The sequence below is a fragment of the Monodelphis domestica genome, chromosome 3 (genome assembly GCF_027887165.1).
Source record: "Monodelphis domestica isolate mMonDom1 chromosome 3, mMonDom1.pri, whole genome shotgun sequence".
Classification (NCBI taxonomy): Eukaryota; Metazoa; Chordata; class Mammalia; order Didelphimorphia; family Didelphidae; genus Monodelphis; species Monodelphis domestica.
The window spans coordinates 489437557-489463980 of NC_077229.1; the positions used below are offsets into that span (position 1 = coordinate 489437557).

Here is a 26424-nt window from a genome sequence, read left to right on the forward strand (position 1 = left end):
ACCTTATAAATGCTACCAATTATTATTAAGGATTGCCCTTTATCCACTGTTTGTACACATGTGAGATAGGATCTATAGAATCTGTCCACTTTTCTCATCTAAGGTAGGATGAGAGAGAGGAAGCATCAAGGAGAAGTAGGCGGCTTTAACCCTTAGTAAATATGAGAACAACAGTATCAACAGTAACAAAAAGAAGTTAGGAATAGGGGCAGGTTTGAAGGGGAAGATGATGGGTTCAGTTTTATACAGTGTCATAGACCATAGATTTAGAGATCGAAAAGGTCTCAGAAGTCATCTAGTTCAACCTCCCTCCCTATTTTATAAATGAGAAATCTGACACCCAAGGAAGTTAATTGATTTACCTTATATCACACTAATAGAAAGCTTCAATGGTATGATTTGAACCCAGATCCTTATACTCTCCAGTGTTCTTTTCAGTGTGCCAATATTCAGAGGCTACTACGTTGTCCATCAATGCATCTGTCTTCCTGCTCAAGATTTCCTGGTCACCCCATATTTAATTTAGTGGCATTGAACTCTTTCTGGCAATGATCAATACCAATGGACCTAGAATGTCCTACTAATCACCAAGACCTAAGTTCAAATCCAGCCTCAGATGCTTACTAGCTGTGTGACCCTGGCAAGTCACTTAACCCTGCTTGCCTCAGTTCCTCATCTGAAAAATGAGCTGGAGAAGGAAAATGGCAAAGCACTCCAATATCTGTGCCAAGAAAATCCCAAAACTAAGTCACAAAGAGTTGGATAGCGCTGAACAACAACAATTTAAAAAGGGAAGAAGCGAATAGCCCTTGCTCTGGACCTACCTTAGGTATTCTCTTCTAAAGCCGTCTTCTCTCACTCTGTCCAACCTCTCAGATTCTGAAACCTACCCATGTGGCCTTCAGTCCTTGCTTAGTTGATACTTACATGAATGCTTTCCTGATTCCCACATCCAACAGTCCGCTCACTTTATAGGTGAAAAAATGGAGTCCAGGAGAAGTTACCTGAATTGCCCAAGGTCATATAGGTGGGAAAGAAGCAGCCTTGGGATTCAGGTCCTTTGTCTGTAAGTTCAGCTTTCTTCCTCCTGTACCACCCAGACTTTATGGAGGCAGCCATGCTTTCCCATTCCCAAACTCATGATACCTTCTTAGAGGCTAACAGTGGGACTAGAGAAATGATGCTCTTTTCTGAGAAGGGATCTTGCATGGTAGTGTTACTCTTTTAAGAGCTCTTTTAAGCTTCATATCCCTTAAGAGAGCTATTAGCTTTCATGACACAATTCACCTTCTTTTCTCAGCTGTCACTTCTGCTCCAATTCTATTCTTATTTACACCTTTAATAGCCATATTTTGATATGGGAAGTAAAGTTAAGTAGACATCATCACTAGATTTCACAGAAAAAGAAAAATGCTAAAATTCTTTCCTTTAAAAAAAGTGTTAAAGGAGGCAGCTGGGTAGGTCAGTGGATTGAGAGCCAGGTCTAGAGATGGGAGGTCCTAAGTTCAAATCTGGCCTCAGACACTTCCTAGCTATGTGACCCTGGGCAAGTCACTTAACCCCCTTTGCCTAACCCTTACCGCTCTTCTGCCTTGGAACCAATACACAGTATTGATTCCAAGATGGAAGGTGAGGGTTAAAAAAATAAGTAAAAACAAACAAACAAATAAATAAATAAAGTATTGGCTACTGAGTGGAAGGAAGGAAAAATCTTTAAAGTTCTATGTTCTAAACATTGTGCTAAACACTGGATACATATACAAAAGTAAGATGGGCCCACCCCCAAAGATCTTACATTCTAATGTGAGAAACAACACAAATAGAGGAGTAATGGCTAGGAAAGGGAGTTTGGTCTGAGCAAATACAGGGATAATCAGGTCTCACAGTCTTTTGAGAAACAGGCGGTACTGGTTTGATTTTCCTTCCCAGAGTCAAAGATGGAAAAGGTATGTTATCGATACATCATAGCATGAACATAGCCCCAGAGGAGCTTCTGGGAATGACTAGATATAGTGAGCTATCTGAGCACTTAGCAGTCAGGCCCTGGAAGGAACCCTGCAGTTGAGGCTTGACTAGCTGGACAATCATTTCTCCCATACTCCTATTCTTCTAAAGAAGCTGGGGGACAAAGAGATAATTAGGAAAAATACATGTACAAGAATATTCATAGCTGCGCTCTTTGTGGTGGCAAAAAATTGGAAAACGAGGGGATGCCCTTCAATTGGGGAATGACTGAATAAATTGTGGTATATGTTGGTGATGGAATACTATTGTGCTAAAAGGAATAATAAAGTGGAGGAGTTCCATGGAGACTGGAACGACCTCCAGGAAGTGATGCAGAGTGAAAGGAGCAGAACCAGGAAAACATTGTACACAGAGACTGATACACTGTGGTACAATCACATGGGATGGACTTCTCCATTAGTGGAAATGCAGTGATCCTGAACAACTTGGAGGGATCTACGAGAAAGAACACTATCCACATTCAGAGGGAACATTGTGCAACTGCTTGATAACATGGGTCGATGGGGATATGATTGGGGAAGTAGACTCTAAATGATCATCCTAGTGTAAACATCAACAACATGGAAATAGGTTCTGATCAAGGACACAAGTAATACCCAATGAAATTGCACATCAGCTGCAGGAAGGGTGGATGGAGGGGAGGGAGGGAAATAACGTGATTATTGTAACCAAGGAATAATGTTCTAAATTGACTAAATAAGTTAATTTTTAAAGAAAAAATAAAGAAGCTGGGGGAGGGAGCTGGCTAGCTCAGTGGATTGAGTGCCAGGCCCATAGATGGGAGGTCCTGGGTTCAAATCTAGCCTCAGACACTTCCCAGCTATATGACAAGTCACTTAACCACCATTGCCTAGCTCTTACCATTCTTCTACCTTAGAACCAATACCCAATGTAGATTCTAAGATGGAAGGTAAGGGTTTTAATTAAAAACAAATAAATAAAAAGAAATAAAGAAACTAGGATCTTCTATGTGCTCCATGGATGACATGATATTTAATATGGATCTACATATTCATTGGCCATATTGCAATTACACAATTGTTTTTCCACTCTTGGGTATGTGCCTCCTTCATTTCCTTGGCTGTTCTTATGTGCACTAGGACAATTTCAGGAAAATTCATTGGTTGGCTTAATCTACTAATGCTTTCTATTGCTTTTCATATTATATGACTGCTCTATTTGCCTTTGCATAATTAATTTCTTTGGCATAATAACATTAATCATGATTAACTCATTTGGTGCTAACATAGCTATGTAGGACTTTCTAACAGGATTTTCCCTAGATTTTGGCACTAATTAATAGATTAAAATTTGCAATGTTGCTACTTTAATTGAGTTTTTTCAGGTAGGACCAAACAAGTAAACATTCACCCAGCAAGCATTGGCAAGATGACTGTGATGTATCTTAGCACAGGAAATGAAATAAGTATAAGCATAGGCAATCATATACTAAGAGCTTTGGGGGAAAATGTTGGATGTGTGCCCAGATAAAATGAATCCTGGAATGGGGTAATCAGTTAATGGTCTGTGAACTTTAATCAGCTATGCCATTTATTATCCTCCTTACTTACAATATCACTTTGGTAGCCCTTCTTATATGACTAAGTCCAGGGCCAGGGACCAGCAGGGTAATTAGGAATCTGGATGTACCATCAGAATTTTTGAGTTAAACATCCAAAGGAAACTTGTAAGGAAGGAATAAGATAATTTTAACAGCTTATATGTTATCTTGGATTGGTCAGGATTTTCTTCTTCAGCCTGGGCATCACCAGATTAAAGAAAAAAGATAGTTTACAACTGATAGATTCTGTAAAAGCAATAAAAGAAGCTATCAGCTGCTTGAAGCTATTATTCTGGATGAACAAAGATTCTGTGAAATCCTGCTGAATATCAGAAATAATCACTTCTTAGCTGTTGCACTTAAATTGGGAACTGACTAACTAGGTTCAGAAAAGAAATAGAAGAAACGAGATCTTCTGGAGAAGAGGATGCAGGGGAGGGAGGAAGAAGAGGCAATGGGGGTTGAGTATCTTGCTTAGGGTTACACAGGTAGGAAGTGTCTGAGACTAGATTTGAACCCAGAGCCTCCTGATTCCAGGAAATTCCACAGTACCACCTCTTAGTTATTTCCAAACTAGAGAATGACAAGGAGGGGATGCCATCATGGTAGAATTTGTTCATTCCCCACATAGTCACTTTACAGAATAAATAAAAAGACATGGTTCTTGTTCTCTGTCTTTGAGGAGTTTAGTAATGTGTTCTTATTGGTTTGAGAGAGGCTCTATAGCTGTAACAGCAAACCTATGGCACATGTGCCAAATATGGCATGCAGAGACCTCTCTGTGGGCACACAAGCTGTCACCTGCCAGAACTGCTCCCCTAACCCTCTCCACTGTACCACCCAACCCCTCTGCCCAAGAGCCCAATGAAATGCTTACTCCCCTGAGGAGTACTCTGAGTGGAGCACTCAGGCCAGTCCCTTCCCTTTCTCCCTCCCCTTTGGATAAGGAGAAGGAGAAGGAGAAGGAGAAGGAGAAGGAGAAGGAGAAGGAGAAGAAGACGTCTTTCCTTTGCATATTTGAAAACTTTATTTCTACAGAGCTATGAGAATAAAGAAATGCTGCTTTTTCTCCATAATTATTTCACTGGACCAGCTTTTCTTTTCAACCAAAACTGCTTCCATGTTTTTATCTTTCTTTGTATGCCCAGTACTTTTTTTTTAATTTTATAATATTTTATTTTATCATTTCCAAGTATTTTTCATTAAAGAAAAAGATCATTTTCTTTTCCTCCCCCCCACCTCCCGTAGCTGACCCGTGATTCCACTGGGTGTCACATGTGTTCTTGATTCAAACCCATTGCCATGTTGTTAATATTTGCATTAGAGTGTTTGTTTAGGGTCTCTCCTCTGTCATGTCCCCTCAACCGCTGTAGTCAGACAGTTGCTTTTCCTTGGTGTTTCTACTCCCACAGTTTATCCTCTGCTTATGAATGGTGTTTTTTCTCCTAGATCCCTGCAGATTGTTCAGGGACATTACACTGCCACTAATGGAGAAGTCCATTACGTTCGATTATATCACAGTGTATTAGTTTCTGTGTACAATGTTCTCCTGGTTCTGCTCCTCTCACTCTGCATCACTTCCTGGAGGTAGTTCCAGTCTCCATGGAATTCCTCCACTTTATTATTCCTTTGAGCACAATAGTATTCCATCACCAACATATACCACAATTTGCTCAGCCATTCCCCAATTGATGGGCATCCCCTCGTTTTCCAGTTTTTGGCCACCACAAAGAGCGCAGCTATGAATATTTGTGTACATGTCTTTTTGTCCATTATCTCTTTGGTGTATGCCCAATACTTAACCCGGTGTAGAATGAGTTCTTACTAAATGTTTGCTGACTGACTGCTACCTTTTAATCAATTTTCACCCAATACCAACCATTGTTAAAATTTTAGGGATGATCATCAAGGCAATTAGAATAGACTTTAAATTGTTTGAGGACAGAAGGCAACCCATTTTACTACTGTTTATTCTTGTTGATTCTCAGAGGACAGTATTCCACAGTTGCAGCAGGGGAGCCACAGGAAAGGCAATTGACACATCTTTTACAGAAGTAAATGGTGACATTGTTTTGATTATGGTTCTCAAAGTCAGATGTGAAAAAATATGTAGGGCAGATGCCTACATATCCTTGTAGGGAGATGGTGTTGGAGAACAATGAATGGAAGTCTAGACTGGCTAGATATGGTGGCTTATATTTACTTCAGTTTCCTCATCTATAAAAGGAGCCAGAAAAAGAAATGGTAAACCACTTCAGCATCTTTGCCAAGACAACCCCAAATGAGGTCACAAAGAATTGTACATGACTGAACCAACTGAACAATATCAACATGTGATTACTAATAGGACCCTGGAAGGAAGCTCTGCAGAAAGGGCCCAGATGAAGAACCCTAGCCAGTTGGCCAGGCTCCTCCGTCCCTCCTTAGAACCTGAGACTTTCTATGTGCTCCATGAATAGAGGTTTTACTGTGGGCTTCTAAATCTGTTATCCCTATTGAATCAATTGGCAGGTAGCACAGGCTTTGGTCCTGGAGTCAGAAAATCTCATCTTCCTGAATTCAAATCTGGCCTCAGGCACTTTAAACTGTGTGAGTCTGGGCAAGTGGCTTAATCCTGTTTGCCTCAGTTTCCTCATCTTTAAATGTCCTAGAGAAGGAAATGGCAAACCTCTCCATTATCTCTGCCAAAAAAAAAACAAAAACACAAATGGGGTCAAGAAAGTCAAATGGAATTGCACAACAGTCTCCCAAGGTTATGATGATGATCAAATAAAATAATAACTGCCAGTGTAATTTATAAATGCTACCTATTATCATTTGTTATTATTTTTATTATTGTTAAAAGAATTATTCTTTAACAGCTGAGTATATACCTACTTCATCTATTTTCCTGTTCTGATATTCATTAGGAAAGCTGTGCAAGAAAATCTGCTACTTTGAGAATCCTTGCATGCAATCTCTGTCATCCTTAACTTAATTAGAAATTCACTGAGATCTGTTGAAGAATATTGGGGCAGCAAATGGCAGAACAATTTTCCTAGTCCTACCCACTGCAAGACTTAATGCTTTTCAAGAGGAGAAAAAAAATGAAGTGCCTTATTACATAAATGGAAATTAGTGCATGATTTTGTTCTTATAAGGAGAGAAGGTTTTGAATTTAGAAACTGCCCAGGAGGTCAAGAGGCAACATGAAGTATAGATGGAAAGCTGGTCTTGAAATCAGGAAACCTGTGATCAAATCTCCAACCTGTCCCATTCTAGCTCTGTAATCTTTGGTAATTTACTTACCTTCTCGGTACCCCTGTCAAGTTATCTATGATTATAAGTTGTTAAACTTCATTAGCATAGGGAGTTGCCTCACTGGAAGTTCTCTTCAGGAATGAAATAATAGGTATGGAAAAAACAAAACAAGAAAAAGAACTATAATGATCTTCCTCTTCACACCATTTCTACCTTAAACATGAAAGTAGACTCTAGTTAAAATTACTCTAAGATAATAGTTCAACTATCAAGAAGTTAGGTAATATAGCATAGCTTGTAATTAAGTTATCTTCTAAGGAATTTGCTTATAGGTACTTACTAGGACTTTTGGTGGGAGAGCTTTCAGAACCCTTTTCAAGGGCTGCTAATCCACTTCTAATATCCACTCAGCTCTTGGTTGTGGCTCCAAGAAGCCATAGCATATGCAGCTGCCACACCCCCAATAAACCTGTTTCAGCAGTTGGGATAATCCAGCTTGAGGAAAATCAATGAGACCTCACATCAATTGGTGATTTAGGGGCTATCTACCTCAAACATGTGAAGACTTCCTTCAGCAGAATGGGCAGATGAGAACACATTGTTTAAATAGCCACGAAGGAGGCTGAAACAGGCATGGTGGAATGCTTAGAGCTTGGTCAGACATCCAAAGTGCTATGGTCCTCCATTGATTGTCCTGATATTTGTCTTGTCACTGGACTTGGATGACTGTAGAAGAGAGAATGAGGCTGATGACTTTGTACAACTCTGACTCACTTAAATCCAGTTCTTTCACAAGTCATGTCACTGGTCCTCTTTGAGAATAAAAGTTGAACAAAAACAACAGCATCATAAATAAATCATAGTTTTACGAATGGAAGGGACTTCACAAACTATCTACTCCAATCGATTTATTTTACAGATGGAATAGCTGTAGCCAGAGAAACTTAGTGATTTGCCCAAGGTTATATAGACAACAGGAAGAAGTGGTCTTTCACTCCATTACATTGCCTCTCCTTTTTGGCAGCACGCACTGAAGCCCTTGTCTGTCTCATTAGACATTAGTAATTAGCCTTGGGATTGCCTTTCAGAGAATGCATATCCCCTCTTGTGAGAGTATTCTAAGCAGGTTTCATTAACACTGAGTAACTCCTCTCAAAAGTCAACATTTCTTTGATGATTTTTCACAGTGAATCATTCCCCAAGGTAGGAACTTCTGGAAGCCCAGCTCTACTTCCATATAAATGGTTCTAGATTTGGACTATATCATTCACCGTATCTTTTAAGGACTTTCAAGAGCCATCTATCAAAGAGAATTCCAGCATGAAATTAGTCTATTCAACCAAGAGCACTGCTTTGTGAATCAGAGGATCTAAGTTCAAATGCTGGCTCTGCTATTCTCTATTTGTTTGACCCGGGTAATTCACTTCACCAACTAACCTCCCCCCAGCCCCCTTTTCCTGCCTTTGGCTACTATACTTGCTCAAATATTTAAAATGAGAGGGTTGGACAGGATAAAGTCTACGGTCCCTTCCAACTCTATTAGCCTAACTATGAGTGAGGCATGATGTCTAGAACAAGTCTTGTGTTAATTTTCCTTCCTAAGATACAATTTAGCAAGTATTTACTAGGCACCCGGTCATAGAAATTAGAGATAGAAAAGATCATCTACCAATTTTTATAGATGAAGAAACAGCCCTGGAGATTACATTCCTGCTCTAAGTCAAAGAGCTGGACAGCTAGGTAGCACAGAGGATGGCAGAACACCAGCCCTAGAGTCAGGAAGATCTGAGTTCAGATCTTGCCTCAGACATTTACAAGTTGTATGACCTTAGGCAAGTCTCTTAACCTTCTTTGCCTCAGTTTCCTCATCTGTAAAATGAGCTGGAGAAGAAAACAGCAAAACCATTCCAGTATGTGTGCCAACAAAAACCCATGGAGTCATGAAGAGTTGAACATGTTTGAAATAATTAAGCAATAACAAGTCAAGGAGCTAAGTAAAAGATCCAGGGAGCAAAGCAAAGCCCATTAACTTAACCAATCTTGGTGGAGACAGAGGAGTAAATGGGCACACTGTTATATTTGGGGCATGAAAGTAAGGCTACCTACCATTTTTAAATTTCTACTTCACATAGCTTGTATATTCTCTGGTATGTACATTTTGTTTTTCCATGCTATTTTCTTTTTATCTCTAGTGCTAAACACAGTTGTGGCACATTAGTAAGTCTTTAATATATGCTTGTTGGTTAATTGGATTTTTTCTTCCTAAAAAGATTTCTCCCACCTCAGACTGGAGAGTTTTTTAGAAAATTACTAATTTGAAATAACAATTTCAAAAATAACAATATAAGGCCAGCTAGGTAGCACAGTGGACAGAACACCAAGTATGGAGTTGGAAGACTCTCGGTGCAAATCTGGCTTCAGATACTTATTTCCTGGCTGTGTGTCCCAGAGCAAGTCACAACCCTAATTACCTAGCCCTTACTGCTCTTTTGCCTTGAAATTGATACTTGGTATTGATTCTAAAACATAAAATAAGGGTTTTTAAAAAATAATGTAATACAGTTACAAAAAAAATAGCTGCCTCTGTACTGTATGTTGACTAGAGAACATTATGGTTACCTTTCCTGATATCTTTAGAATATGTCCCTGACAATTTTGGACTGTGGAACCCTTGCTCCTTCATCTCTTAAGACCGAAAGAAATCTCAAGAAGCAAGTTGTGCTCTCCCCAATTCACACAATCTTTTTGAGCTATGACGTGTTCTGATCAACACTCTAATGAACATCCTGATATTTATTTACTCCCTATGAGGCAGCAACCTAGACATCTAGCTGTCTTAGAAACAACAGAAAGATTGTTTCTATGAGCCTCAGAATAAACTTTCATTCAGACATGTTATCATTCAGTTGTTTTTCAGTTGTGTTTGACTCTTCAGGACCCCATTGTGGGGTTTTCTTGTCAAAGATGTTGAAATGGTGTGCCATTTCCTTCCCCAGCTCATTTTACATATGAGGAAATTGAGGCCAACAGGGTTAAGTGACTTGCCCAGGGTTACTCAATTCCTAAGTGTTTGAGGACAGATTTGTTATGTTTGACCCTCAGAAAGAACCTATTGGATTTTCTCCTCAGACATTTTCCTGAATCTATTTCAATCTGCTTTGGTTCTTCTCTTGGTTCTTTCCACCTGTCAAGAAGTTCCTTTCTATGAGCTATTGTGATCACAACATTTTGCTTGAGGACACAGTAGAAAAACTGGAATTTGTTCTCAGCTTTCCATAAAGCCTTTTTAAAGATATTATTCTTGAATATGTAAAGATGGAATACTATTAACCTCATTTGCAACTTCAAACAATAAATTTTCTTGCTTTATTTGGGTAAATTTTTTCTTGCAAGAGAAAGTAACAATGTCCTCAAAGATCATAGGATGAGATTTAGAAAAATAAAAGGACCTTAGAGGCCTCTTGGCTCTCAAAGTGTGGTTTTTATTGTCTGTATAGGACAATTAATCTTTCAAGATGACCTATTCTAGAACTGTTGGTATTAATGTATTAATACTTGGTACTATTTATGTATTGATATTAATAAATATTAATTTATTAATAATTGTTAATATATTATTATATAGCATATAATATGTATTATATATAATTAATAATAATAATAATGAATTGTTAATAATTGGTACTAAATAGTACAATGGATAGAGATTGAACTTGGAGTCAGGAAGAGCTGAGTTTGAATCCTAACTTAGACATGTTAGAAGGGAAAAAAGGAGCAGGAGCTACTACAAAGAGCCAGGTTCCAGAATTGGGGGGGGGGTGGTGAGAGCTTGGCTTCTGACTGGTAACAGTTGAAGCTAGATGTGGCAGTGAGTCTAGCTCTTTGGGTGGACCTCGTGAGTTTGATTAGTCTCCCTCTCTTGTGATTGTATCCCTCATCCAATGGCTGGTTTCTGTGCCCCCGTGTGTGTATCTTGTGGCTGACAGAGTGATTTCCAACAGAGCTGCTCAAGACATCCAAGACATCAACTGTCAGTGAGAACTCTTTCCCCTTGACCTGGTCCTGCTACCTTCAATTCCTTGCCATCTTTACTACAACTTACTTACATCAACTAAGGGGGGGGGGGTAATTTAGCTAGTTATAGGAATTGGATTTTTTAGGTAGAGAAGTGTCAAATAGTGTAGATACCAACTGTCAGTTAACAACTTGATTTTGGGGAGGTATTTATAGTTTAAGATAGATTATCCTAATTCCCTTCCCTTCCTTCCCTTATCTTGGATAAGAATAAAGGAACTCTTTAAAAGCCTACCCAACCCTAAAATCTTCTGTTAACTGACCCAAATATCCATAACCTTACTTAGTCTTATAACCCTATATATATATATATATATGCATATATATATATATAATATTATATTGTTTACCTTTATTTTATTTCAGACACTTACTAGCTGGGTGACCATAGGCAAGTCACTTAACCTGTTTTCTTCAGATTCCTCATCAGTAAAATAAAGATAAAATAACACCTACCTCCTAGGGTTTTATGAAGATGAAATAAAAAAGATTGTAAAGCATTTTGCCAAACCTTAGAATACTATATAAATGCTAGCTATGTTTATTATTTTAATTATTTTATTACTTCATTTTTTATTATTTATTACTTATTTGTTAAAATAATTATTATATTATAAATATAATTTATAAATTAATGGTGTCATTAGTACAAGGAACTTGGATGATTATTATTGGATGATTATTGTCAATAGAGTTCCAGATAGGTCATGAAATAACCAAAGTTTGGATCCCTTGATTTCTCCGTCATTGAGTATTCCTTAGGCAAGTATTAACCAAATGTCATGTTTTTGTTATAGTGTAGAATTTGAAAGAGGGCAGGGACCTAGGGGTATTGTGTCAGTATGGTACCAATATCAGTGGCAATACTACACTGACAAGATCCTTATTTTATTTTCCTTAGATGCCAGAGAGACTTCAAGGGACCATGATATTAACTGGTTTCTATAGATTTAACTGTCTGAGATTATAATTCTAAAAGTCTCATAGGGATCATATTATAACCAGGCGCATTTATTGGTTTATCCTTCCCCTATCTTTTTACCCCTAAAATGGCACAACTGTATATGCTAGGATGATATGAACATAGATTTTGAGCTTGAAGGGACTTTTGAGGTCCCTGGGTCTAATTTCTTCATTCTACAGATGTTTAAATTAAGAGCCAGAGAGGCTGTTACTTGCTCAAATATCATAGGTCAGAGAGGAGATTTAAACCCAAGCCAGATACTGCATGCTTCCATCAAGAGCACACTATCCCATCTACCCCCAGGAGTAGATTCTCATCTTATAGATAACCACGTTGTCATAAAACTAATATTATAATATATAAAAAATTATTAAATTGTTCCTACCATGTGACCCATCAATCCTACTCCTGGGACTATATCCCATGGGCATTATTAAAATATTTATATGCTTAAGAATTATAAATGCGTTAGTTGTGATATCTGAAATCTGCAAAAAAAAAATATATGCTCAATGATCAGGATTTGGACAGAACTAATTATGACAAATGACTAATGGACTATCATTAAGCCAGATCATTGTGCCATATGTAGAATTCAGGGAAATATGGGAAGAATTAGTATGAAGTAATGCCAGATAAACAATACTACAATAACATAAGTGAAGCCAGCATAGAGAAGCAGAAATAGATGTGCCAAAATAGAGAACTGGCTTCACTGTCCAAAGACCTGGGTTTAAGGTTTAAGACTACATATTAGCTGTGTTATCTGGAGTAAATCCTTTCATTTTTCAATTCTCCAAGACAAAACTAAGACAATAAATTATAAGATGCTGATTTCTGAATACACTGCTGGTGGAGTTGTGAATGGATCCAATCATTCCGGAAGGCAATTTGGAACCATGCTCAAAGAGCTTTAACAGACTACCTGCCCTTTGATCCAGCCATACCACTGCTGGGTTTGTACCCCAAAGAAATAACAAGGAAAAAGACTTGTATGAAAATATTTATAGCTGCCCTCATTGTAGTGGCAAAAAAAAAAAAATAGAAAATGAGGGGATGCTCTCCGATTGGAGAATGCCTGAACAAATTGTGGTATATGTTGGTTATTGTGACAGAGGCTGGCACTAGGAAAAAGTGCCAGACTGAAGAGTATGTGAAATTGATCACCTCAACAGGGAAGGGGTCCCAGGAGTGAATTCCAGGGGAGAGAAGACTCTGGCTGGGAGAGCAGTGACTCTCTCCATCTGGAGATACAGAAGAGAGAAGGTGGGAAAAAGACTTTCTCCCGAGAGTTACCCATTTTTCCTGCTGGTGACTGGAAATCTTTCCCCCCAACATTTCCCAATTGAAGGGACTTCTGAAAAGAAAACTGAGCACACTTTACCTCAGCTCCTGTTGCCCAGGGGTGAGTCAACCTGACTTTCTCTCAGGGGGGCTCAGGCTGCCAAGGCTTGAGTTCCCCCCAAACTGGAGGAGGGAGGGGAAAGGGTTTAGATAGAAACAGGGACCCCCTTTCCCCATGTTCCTTTTCCCATTCTTCCCTGCCCATTATTCTTTTGTATTACCTGATTGAGTTAACATTAAAAGTTATCTGTTCCCCAAGCTGAGTGTGAGTGAACAGATTAAGGGGAGACTTTTTGGTCTCAAGTAGTGGAGGGGGTACAAGAGGGACAAGAGTGTATTGGGGAGAGCAGCTTTAGCTAAGGAGGGAAGGCAGAAGGGGGGGAATCTTCAAACCCCCTCTCCTCTCTCTGAGCCAATTCGTTATATCTGCTGTCTCCCCTGAACCCCACTTTGAGAAGGGGGTTTTCTCTTTCCCCCCTCATACCAAAGGTCCAGGCCTTCCCTCTGGGTACAAAACTTTCCCCATTTATCTTTTTTTTAAGACAGTTTGCACCTTGGATTTAAAAGAACCCCATTTATTAAAAAAAAAAAAACAAAACCTTTAGTGACTAGGAAAAAGTGCCAGCCTCTGTCACATTATGGAATACTATTGTGCTCAAAGGAATAATGAACTGAAGGAATACCATGTGAACTGGAAATTCCTCCAGGAATTGATGTACAAGGAACATTCCCACAGCTACAAAGTCAAATAGAACAAATCATTTAAATTATTTAAATTAAATGTGTGAAAGGAGCAGAACCAGGAGAACATTGTACACAGAGACTGTGGTACAATCAAATATAATGGACTTCTCTGATAGCAGCAATGCAATGATCTAGGACAATTCTGAGGGAATTGAAAAAAAAAAAAGAAGGCTATCCATATCCAGAGAAAGAACTATGGGAGCAGAAACACAGAAGAAAAACATAAGATTGATCACATGGTTCAATGGGGATATGTTTGGGGATGTTGACTTTAAAGTCTATGAGTCTGAGAAGCTCAGTCCTTAATCAGATGAGATAATATATGCAAAAGACTTTGAACTCACTAAGTACCATATAGATTTGGCTATTGTTATTATTATTATTACCTCATATGTGTATTTGTCTGTCATAGCTAAGATTCAGCCCAGCAAATTTTATCCTAGGATGGCATATTTGATGTGCTTTTAGATGAATAGGATGCCCTGTTAGAGGGAGAGCTCCATTGACCTGTGTTTAACCATGGGTAGGGAGCAGGAAGGAACTGGGGTCCCCCGAGTCGAAACCAGGATACCAATGGAACACATGGACTGTCTAATTGTTATCCTTTGTTCTCACTAAGTAACAAGATCATTTTCTTTTTCATGCATACATTTCTTTCTTGACATCCTTTACTGCAATTCTCCTTCATGATTCTTTGCGGATATATTTCATAGCCTGCTTATACCCATCATGCACTTCTCCATTGCCTTCTAGGCAATTATCAGACAGTTCTTCAGAGACTATAATGTTCTGCGACTCATAGTCATACAACAATGACATTATACATTATAGTAACTATTTTTAATTGGTAGCTTCATTGTCTAATTGCTCCATTAAGTGCACCAGTTTCTCCAGAGAAACCCATGTGTTGCCCCTAATATTCCCTAGTTCCTAAAATTTCTCACTCTGGAGGAGCATCCTCCTGAGATTTTCTGTGTAGAATGGCTTGTACCTTTGGTTTTTGCTTGAAGTGTTCCATCTCAGTACTTCCTAATGATGTCTATGCTACATTGGCACTCTTTATTGTTGTCAAAATTCAAGGAGGAATAGATGTAACAAAGACCCCTATATAAGATATCCCCAGAGTCTTGGTGCAGTTTAAAACTTTTATAGCTTTAACTTAAGCTATTAATAAGGAATAAAATAATTAATGCTATTATTTTAAGCCATTAATGCCGTTAAGAATTTGGGGACACCCTATATTTAGCGAATCAGTGTCTTCTTATTTCTTATGCCTTTAAGAGTATATTTCTAGGAATGAATGTTCAAGGTAAACAGTGGGCAAAGGAGAATAGCCTAAGTAGTGCAGGAACTGAGAGTCTGACCCTAATAATTCCAGGGTAAGTGCAGTATTAGTTGACCTATATCCTTTGTTATTCAAAGCTTTAATTAGGTCACATCACAAACAAATAAAAAAACATAATTTGGAGTTGTACTTGTCTCAAGCAAACTTACCATGTTGGCTTTAATTTTCTTTCTAGCATATCCAATAACATAATAATCACTAGCAATATACAAGTATAGCTCTCTGACTCTGTCTCTGTCTCTCTTTCATTCTCTATTTGCTCTTATTCTTCATTCTTCTCTAATTCTCTCTCTACTCTCTTCCTTTGGCCAACTCTCTTTTCTCTTTGCTCTCTCATTGTCTCTGCTCCTCTGTTTCTCAGTCTGTCTTCATCCTTGACTGTCTTTGATGGAAAAAGAGTTAAATAATGATACAGACCAGTCTCTGACATTTGCTACATTCCTCTTGGACCAAAAAAGACAGAGAAATTATTGCCTCTTTGGAGCAGCAGGAGAGCATGTTTCTTTTCTCATGGGGGTTAGTTTTTTCTACATTATCATTGGCTTATTTTCAGTAACTTTTTCTTAAGAAGACTGAGAACATTCCAGGCCTGCATAGTAACCTGAGCACCAAATCAAACAATTCTCCCAGCTTCTGCAGGGCAGGATAAGGAACCTTCCATCTCTCTACTCAGCCTTAGGGGTACCTGAGAAATGATTTATGCTCCAATGTTGCCAGGGTGACCGGTATTATCCTTTAGTATCCTTTAGAAATACTTGAGTTTTCCAGAAACTCAAACAGCCCTGAAGATGATCAGGATAAAAAAGGGTGAGGCTAAGCAGGAAAATAAATTAGATTATAGGCAAGCAAGAATTTTAATAAGAAAGAAAATGTGACACTCAGTGTTATCGTGTCTGATTCTTTAGCCTGTAAGTCTCTTGTTAGCATCCTATGCATCATGGTTGTAGGTGAAAAAAAGTGAAAGAAATTATTCTTAACATTCTCCAATTTTCTTCTTAGCAAACAAGCTCTCTGAGTACAAGTAAATATTTTTATTTTATTTTATTATTATAATATATATAATATTTGTATTTATCACTTTTAGCTTTGTATCCCAACTAGATAGCACTGCACTTGACCCAGAACAGAGCATTTACTAATAAATGCTTGTCAATTGATTCATTCCAAAATCACTTTGCTGATTCATTTACCAGAGGTAGATGCTCTTATTTCCCATTCTACAGCTGAAGAAATGAGGCAGAGGTTGAGTGACTTGCTCAGGGTCACACAGCCAGTAAATATCTGACACAGAATTAGAGCTCAGGTCTTGCTGATCTCATGGCCAGGACTCTATCTACTGCATCCCAAAGCAGCCTCACTTTGAAGCAAGCTGTAGCTCCTATCCTAAATCTGGACTAGAAAAGTCCCAGCTTATCTTAGGACCTTTCAACTCAGGATGGACTGGACCTGGGCTGAATTCCAGAACCAAAATCAATTAAACTGGAAGCTTCTTGAGGGCAGGAGCAGAGACAGGAGATACTTTTTATATCCCCAGACTTAGCCCAGTGCCTGGAACATAGTCAGAATTTTTTTAAATGTTTATTGATTGATGGATAATAACGTAACCACCCAAGATGTAAATCTATACCCCTGTGTATTGGTTGAATCTAGTTTTGTATGAAACATTTCTCTTGAATGTTGACTAAATTAGAATGGGAGGACCTGACTATGGTGCCAGGATACCAGACCCTCCAGTGGGTCTATAAGATATACAATACACCTTTGTTGACTGATTGACTGATGCGGATGGGTACTCCAGCCATCCATCATTCCCTCAAATGGACCTGTTAGGGCTCCATGTATCTCTGCTTCTGTAATTAATTATACCCAATAAGTTAAACAGATACAGTCCTTCCCACTGACCTCATTGCATTTTCTCTTGTCTCTGACCTTCATTGCTGAAAGAGCTAGCAATGTGAAAGAAGTGACTTTTTCTCTAACAGCTTTATAAATATGAATATGTATAATATAATAATAAATACATAATATATAACATCTGTATTATAAACTCAAAATTAAACATCGACATAGCAAAGATTTTTTAACTTTACATTTAAATAAATTTTGGTGCATAAAATATTAAAGCATGATTACATTTTAAAATGTAATAGCTTTTCAGCCATTCCCTTTAGGGTTCTCTCAGGCTTCTTTTTCCATTCTGGCTCCATCACTTTCCTCTTATGTGGTTCTAATTAGTGTGCATTTCGTTCTTCTGGTTCTAATTTTTGTGTGTGTGTGCATTATTTAATAAAGGTCATTCCAGAGTGGGACATCTAGTGGCTCAGTGGATTGAGAACCAGGCCTACAGAGGGGGGTTCTGATTTCAAATATGACTTCAAACACTTTTTAGTTGTGTGACCCTGGGCAAATCATTTAACCCCCATCGCCTAGCCCTTACCCCTCTTCTGCCTAGGAACCAATATACAATATTGATTCTAAGATGGAAGGTAAGGCTTATAAAAATAAAATATAAATAATAAATATATAATAAATAAAATTATAAAAATTAAGGTCATTCCAGATTTTTTTTTGGTATTTCTTATACTTGTCCATCTAAGTCACATTAGAGTTTGTTTACTAAGGTATCTCTATTGATAATACATGCGTAACCCAGTGGAATTGTTTGCCAACTCCAACGGAAAGGGAAGGAAAGAGGAGAAGGAGACAACATGAATCATGTAACTTTGGAAAACTTATGTGTAAATTTATTATTGGAATTGTATTGATTTAGAATATTGAACCCTAGAGACTATATTTCCCACAATTCCCTTTTCCTTTTCCTGTTTGTGCATCTCCTTATGTGGATTGAGTTTGTGGAGGAGGGAGTGTTTTTTTTTTTTGCCTTTCTCTTTTTAAAAAATTTCTCTGGTTGTTTTTAATTTCTCTTTGCTCTAAGTGGATTTTAATAAATAGTATTAAAATAATACTTGGGGTATTGAATATTAATTTTAATCTTTACAGAATAAAATAAAGAAAAAAATTAAGTATCTCTATAACCTCTTCCAATTTTAGATATAGGTTCATTATATTTATATCCACAATTTATTTAACTATACCTACCCCCATTGTGGCTAAGTGGTACAATGGGTACAGTGCTAGGCGTGCAATTAGGAAGATTTATCTTCCTGAGTTCAGATCTGGCCTCAGACACTTATCAGCTGTGTGACCCTGGGAAAGTCACTTAATTTTTTGCCTCAGTTTCCTTATTTATAAAATGAACTGGAGAAGGAAATACCAAACCATCCCAGTATCTTTTCCAAGAAAACCTCAAATGGGGTCATGAAGAATAAAATAAGATATACTCAACAACAACAACAACAATCCCTCCAAATAAACTCTTGAATGTTTGAGTTGTTTCCATTTTTTAAAATTACAAATAATGATGCTATTAAATCATTAAACAAAGCTTCTTTTGATTTTTTTGATAGCCTAACTAACAAGTTTTGGGGAAAAATTCCTAATGCTTGCTGTCCTAAGTTTATTATTGGTTTATGATCTTAACTAATAAAGTAGAACCCCGAATTGAAAAAAAAAATCAGTTGGTCCTATATATTGATTCATGCCAAATAAATATTTCTGTAAGTAGGCCCTTTTTTTTATTAAGAACAACCTAATATTGTTATAATATGTGTCAGTGGATGCATGCAAAAATGAGCAGTACAATATTTATCAGTGTTCTTTTGCATTTTAATGTAATATCGAGCATGTTGAGAAAAACCTCTGAAGGTCATAGTTTGGAATGAAATATTCCAGCAAAATCTTAAAATCTGTTTTGTCCACTGCTCTTTCTTGTGACATATGCAAAATAACTCCTCCAATCCATGTTGTGTTTCCTTGTTTTCTGTGTGTTGCAGGGAGCATAGTGTACCTCGGGATGATGGCGGGGTCATTCTTCTGGGGCGGATTGGCAGACAAAGTGGGAAGGAGACAGTCTCTTCTGATTTGCATGTCTGTCAATGGATTCTTTGCCTTCCTTTCGTCATTTGTCCAGGGTTATGGCTTCTTTCTCTTCTGTCGCTTACTTTCTGGATTTGGGTAAGGTTTTTCCCCCCTTTTTATATTTTATGCCAATGTGAATAGTCTAATAATCACACATTTCCAATTTTAATAGCTTCAATTTCCTAAGAAAGCAGGGCCACACTTTTGCAAATATTAAACCAGGAAAGACTGAGCTGACATTTTCTTTGAGGGAAGGAGTCTTAGCGGACACGATACAATTTTTAGAGTTTACTTGTAAAAATGTATAATTATTGTTCCTGGAAAAGCTGAATGTAGAAAAATCTGGAAAGGCTTTCATGAACTGATAGAAAGTGAAGTGAACAGAACCAGAAGAATGTCACACACAGTGACAGTAATAGTTCTTGGCGAACAACTGTGAATGATCTAGTTATTCACAACAATGCAGCGATCCAAGACAATGCCAGAGACTCATGATGAAAAATGTCATCTGCCCTCTGAGAAAGAACTGATGGAGTCTGAATGCAGACTGAAACATAGAAATATAGAAAAAATGAAACATATATCATTTCCTTTCTTTTTTATTTGAGATCTCATCCATAAAATGGCTAATAAGGGAAAATGTTTTACATGATTATACATATAAAATTGATGTCAGATTGTTTACCATCTTATGGAAGAAGGAGGACAATAAAGGAAGGAAGGAGGAAGGGTAAGAAGAAGGGAGAGAATTTGGAACTTGAAACTTTTTTAAATTAATGCTTTAAAAAGTGTTTTTACATGAAACAGGGATAGGAAAAACATTTTTAAAGGAAAGTTGAATATATAAAGGAATAAAGCTCCTCCAGGAATATAAAGAAAATCCAGGTCCACATATCTCATGCCCCTAACTACTGAGCAGAATAATTTAGAAACTCTGAATGCTAGGACTGGACCTCCCTAAGTGAATATTACTTTGTTCCTCAATGATCATTTTTATTAACCTGATGATGGTAAAAAGCCTATTTCTTACATCACAACTATAGTAGCTTTTTGTGATACATAACAACAAAGCTGAGAACAAATGAGATTAGACAGAGAGCTTTCCTTTGGGAAATAAGATATGAAAAAAACTGAATTCTGCTTACGAATTCTCAGTTGGGGTAAGAGAAGCTTTCTGGAATAGCTAGCTTATGGAAATTCATGATAAAATAAGATAGCAATTAGGGAATTGGAAGTCATTAAAGGGTTTACTGTGTCTGTTACTGGTAACAGGTTCTGCTTTTCCTTTTCTTTGTATCCTCAGAAATTAGTACAATGTCAAGCAAAATTAATCATTTTTTTTCAGTTTTGTCCAATTTTTTATGATCCCGTTTGGAGTTTCTTGGCAAAAACACTAGAGTACTTAGCCATTTCCTTCTCTAGCTCATTTTCCAGATGAGGAAACTGAGGCAAAATATATTTATATTTGAGTAGATAAAGAAGAAAGCATTCTTCTGTTTGCTTTCTTTTTTATCTACTCAAATATAAAGCACATTAGAAACATGAAGTGGGATGATACTTATGATGTACATCTAGAGCTGAGCCACTATTCCAACTCCCCATTTTATTGATGAACAAACTGAGGACCATGGGGATTAAGTGACTTGCCCAAAATTACATAAGCAGCCCCAGCTCACTGCACATTTAAAGATTGCTTTGTCTTTTGAATTGTAATTGGGTTTATTTGGTTTTTCAAATAACCCCTTCTAATGTGTAAAATGGTGTCTAAGTAAGCAATCTCCCTTTTTAATGTCAATTTTCCACAGTTCAACACCAGATGAAGAAAGCTTTTAACTGTAGCATGTAACTGTTCTAGTCAATTAGAGGATAAAACCCCTGATGCCATTTCTTTTGCCCTACTCTGTATGTATCTAGCTTTAAAGGAAAAAGATATAAAAAACTTAAAACCACCAGTTTGCATCTTACCTTCTGAGACTAGAAATTGCGTAATCAAAGAAGCAGTGGGTTTTCCCCCTGACTTTGTAGTCATCCTTGAAAGGACCTCAGTTTTTAAGACAAGCCCACGAGCCGCTCAGAGTGGGCAGATGCAGTCTTCTATATCTGCCCTTCACTTCTAATTCCCTGTTAACATTTGCTCAAACCCCTGCCCTCTGTTTAAATCTAGGATGACTATATTCACTAGAATGACTATATTCACATGTGCTACAGCTTCCCTCTCAGGAGTGCCAATTGCTAAATTTTTAACATGAACATTTATACCTCAAAAATCTGCAAATGAGACAAACCAGAGCTTGATTTGTCGTCTTGTTGATTGTCAAAACTTAAGAAAGTGACAGGGAAAATGTTATTAATGCAGATTCAACTTCAAGGGGAAGCTAGGTAGCTCAGTGGATAGAGAGTCAGGTTGGGAGATGGGGGGGGGGGTTCAGAGTTCAAATCTGGTCTCAGACCCTTTCTAGCTGCTTGTCCCTGGGCAAGTCACAATTGCCTAGCCCTTACAGTTGGAAATGAATACTCAGTATCAATTTTGAGACGGAAAGTAAGGGAATAAAAAAATGTTCTGCATATATTTCTCCCCTTGGAGAGCCAGTTGTTAAACATTTGCCAACAAACTGGGGCACCTGCTTTAGGTCATAAAACACATTTCCCTCCAAGTACATAAATGAGTTCAGCTAATGTCACAGTATTTGCCCTTTGCCCTACTATTCTAAGGAAGCAGGGGAGGGAGGGTGCAAGATACAGTTGAAAATATGTTGATGAATCCTAAGACCCTTACTCTGAATCTTGACTCTGGCATTCTCCTTTATGGCCTTGGGCAACTCATTTCACTTTTCTAAGACTCAGTTTCCCAGTCAATAATATGAGGTGATTGGATTAGATGATCACTAAGGACTAGAAGAACATCGTTTTTAGCTCTTAAATTAAGATCTTATGAGCTTTCTTTAAAAGTCAACAGACTTGGGACAGCTAAGTGGCTCAGTAGATAGAGCATCAGGCCTGGAGACTGCAGTTCTTGGGTTCAAATCCAGTCTCAGACACTTTCTAGCAGTGTGACTCTGGGCAAGTCACTTGACTATAGTTGCCCAGCCCTTAACCATGCATCTACCTTATAATCAATACCTAGTACTAATTCTAGGACAGAAGGTAAGGATTTGTTTTTTAAGTCAACAAGACTTGATTCTGCCAGCAAGAAGACTGGCTGAATTACCCAAGGTTACAGAGAGTGTGGCAACTGGCATCATGATGTGGCATCATCTGTGTATATATTTGTACTTGAGAACCACATCTCATCAATTTATTCAACACAGTCCATTTGGGGTGGATTTTTAAAAGTGGTCTTCATGGGGCAGCTAGGTGGCACACCAGACCTAGAGTTGGGAGGACCCATATTCAAATCTAGCCTTATATACTTCTTTGCTGTGTGACCCTGGGCAAGTCACTTAACCCTAATTGCTTAGCCCTTTCCACATTTCTGTCTTAAAATTGATACTAAGAGAGAAGGTAAGGATTTAGGGGAGAAAGTCATCTTCCTGGATGAATGTTTATATAGTAATTAAAAAGAGCCAATGGGGGCAGCTGGGTAGCTCAGTGTATTGAGAGCCAGACTTAGAGAAGGGAGGTCCTAGATTCAAATCTGACCTCAGACACTTCCCAGCTGTGTGACCCTGGGCAAGTCACTTGACCCCCATTGCCTAGCCCTTACCACTCTTCTACCTTGGAACCAATACACAGTATTGACTCCAAGACAGAAGGTAAGGGTTTAAAAAAAAAAGAACAAAAACAACTAGATTTCATTTGGGTTATTTTGATTGCATAGATATAATTATAGTTCCATAGAAGGAAGTATATACTATTGATCTAAAAAAATGCCCTTTCAAAAACTTGACTATTCTTTATGAATAAATGTTATAAAATGTATCAAGTATTCAATGTTGTGAAAAATAAAACTTTTTAACAGTCTATCTCAAAAATATGGTACTAGAGATTGGGTATAGTTGTTATTCTTTTACTGAACTTCTGGGTAACTTTGGTCATCCATCCATCAATTCGTCCATCCATTCTTATTCACTAACTAGTTATAGACTAATTTTATGCTAGGAAATAGGGATTCAAAACAAAAAATGAAGTGGTAATGAACTCTTAATGATCTTATACTCTTTGGGGGAAAAGCAACATGTACACAGAGAGTAAATATAAAATATATACATACCCAGTAGGTCCAAATTAATATGGAGGAAAAGTTATAGGGAAGGGGAAAGAATCAGGATAGGTCTTCTCTAGGTGGTTCTCTAATTGAAGTGATTTGATGGAAACAAGAGTTTCTACCAGACAAGAGATTAAGAATGTTTTCAAGAAAGACTTATATGAACTGATGCAAAGTGAAGTGAGCAGAACCAGAAGAATAGTGTATACAATAACAGAAATATTACATAATGATCACTGTGAGGGACTAAACTATTATCAGCAAAACAAAGTCCTATGATAAGAGACTCATCATAAAAAAGTGCTATCCAAAGTCAAAAAAGAAAATTTGGAATATAATTGCAGATCAAAGTATGCCGTCTTTCACTTCATTTACTTTGTGAGTTTTTTTTTTACTGTATGTATGATAGAAGACATCTTTCACAGCATGAGGAATATGGAATATGTATTACATGACAGCACTAGTATATCCAGATTATATAAGATTATTTACTGTCTTTGTGGGGGCAAGGGAGTAAGGAAAGAATCTGAATCACAAAATAGCAAAAAATTGTCAAAAATTGTTTCTTCGTGTAATTAAAAACAAAGAATAATTTCGAGACCTGAGAGACAGCATAAGGAGGGAAAGAGAGTCTACTGGGAACACTAAGTAGACCAATTTGGATGGAACATAAATTTTGTAAAGGAAAGTTAAAAACCTGGAAAAGTAATCCGTCAATTAATCAGCATGCATTTATTAAGTATTTCTACTAGGCTAGACATTGTACTAAATGCTAGAAACACAGACAAAGGCAAAAAACATGATTTCTCCTCTCAGAAAGTTCACACTGAAATGGAGGAGACAATATACACATAATTAGATCCATATAAGATATACACAGAAGAAATAGAAAGGCATATCAGAGAGAAGACTTAATAGAGGAAGGCAGAGGAGAGATGGCTGAGTGAGGTCTGCTGGAGAAGCTGGGTCCTGAAAAAACTCAAGGTAGTTATGAGATGAAGTGAGGAAAGAGGGAAGGCCAGGCATGGAGAACAGCCTTTGTGCTCCATGGTACAAAGATGAGGTATGTGGTCTTGTGTGAGCATGTGCATGAATGACTGAGGAAGGAGAAGAGGAAGAGCATTGTGTAGGAGATAGTGACTCGATTATAGAAGACATAGAGAGGAGTTAGAAAACTCTAGAAAGAGGACTGGTTTTGAAGAACTTTAAGCATCAAACAGAGGACTTTATATTTCATTGTACAGGTAAGAACCTTTGGAATTTGTTTTGTAAGTGGAATGACATTCCATATTGGCGCTTTAGGAAAATCACTTTGGCAGTTCAGTGGGGAGATGTTTAAAGGAAGACTTTTTAAAGTTATTACAGGAATCCATTAAATAATAAGGAACTGTGCTCAGGTCCACATACAAGAGATTGTGAAGGTAGAAATAACAAGATCTGGCAACAGACTGGATATGTGGAATGAGTGTGAGAGAGGAGCAGATAAAACTGACTATTTAGGGGTATCTAGGAAAATGACAATAACAGGAAAATTGGGAAGAAGAAATGGTTTAGGAGGAAAGATAAAAAGTTCTGTTTTAGAGATGCTGATTTTGAGATAATTAAACCCAAGGAGTTTATGAAGTCACTAAGAGAATGTAGAGAGGGAAGAATGGAGGGGCCAGGACGGAGCCTAGGGAGCAAAGCCATAATTGTGAGTGTGAAATGGTTGATGAACCAACAAAAGGGAAAGAAAAGGAACAGTTAGATAGGTAGGAAGAGAACTAGGAGAGGAGAGTACTCTCCAAAACCTAGAGAATAAAGAGAAAGAGGAGATAATAATTCGTAAGGTAAAAAACTGCAGGGAGGTCAAAAAGAATGAGAATTGAGAATAACCCACTAGGTCTAGCAATTTAGAGATTATTGGTAACTTTTGCAGGACGTTTTAATGGAATGATGGGGTCAGAAGCCACTTTGGAAGTGAATGGGAGAAAAAATTGAGCCACCTAGGATAGATGTCCTCTCTAGTGTGGACTGGAAGTAGATTATAAAGTGTTTTAAAAGCCAATCAGGAGTTTGTCATTTATCCCTAAGAAATGAGAGTAACTGCAATTTCCGTGTCTCCTGGAGAGTGTGAATGGATAGAATAGTGATCTGTTGAAATTGGGCAAGTTATTCAAATTGCCTTATTTTTGGCTTGTATTTTAAATTAATTTTGCCTGGCCACATATTCTCCCTGCCATTTATCTCTGTTATCTCTATACCTAGTAAAGCATACAAGAGAAATTTGTCACTATTTAATATTTTTTCTGCTTGGGCCTGCTATTAATGCTTCAGCTCTGATTTTGTTACATTCTTCCTAAAAGCCCTAAATAAAGCAAATCATGCTATTATGTCCACTTAGCTAGGCAATTTTCTCTACCCAGACATGATCCAATTTAAGAACAGAAGAAAACTAAATTGTCTGGGAAAATAAGATTGCATAACCTTATAAATTTTAATGTGGTAGCCCTTTAGCTTCTTTTACTTCTGCATGTTCAGAGAATGTCAGAGTTGGAAGAGACCTTGAAGATCATCAGATAGTAGACTGAAAGCTTTTTGAGGGCAGAAACTATTTCCTTTTTTCCCCAGTGCCTAGCACAATAGTTGGCACATAATAGATATTTAGCAAAATACTTGTTGGACAGTTAGGTGGTACAGTGGATAGAGCACCAGACCTGGAGTCAGGAAGATTCATCCTCCAAGTTCACATTTGGCCCTCAGACCTTGGGCAAATCACTTAACCCAGTTTACTTCAGTTTCCTCATCTTTAAAATGAGCTGGAAAAGGAAATAGCAAACTACTCTAGTATCTCTGCCAAGAAAACTCCAAATGTGGTCATGAGGAAGAAGACAACTGAAAAATTACTGAACAACAATAAAATCCTCATTGATTGATTGATTCCCAATTCTAAAGTCTCTCATTTT

General features: G+C 37.7%; 1 protein-coding gene across 1 annotated transcript in view; it reads left to right on the plus strand.

Moving 5' to 3' along the window:
• SV2C (synaptic vesicle glycoprotein 2C) overlaps positions 1-26424 on the plus strand; it is a 233679-nt gene that overhangs the window by 87299 nt on the left and 119956 nt on the right. Inside the window, exon 3 of the mRNA XM_056824761.1 lies at positions 19191-19371. Coding sequence (XP_056680739.1) covers positions 19191-19371 — 181 coding nt within the window. The remainder of the gene's footprint in view (positions 1-19190; positions 19372-26424) is intronic.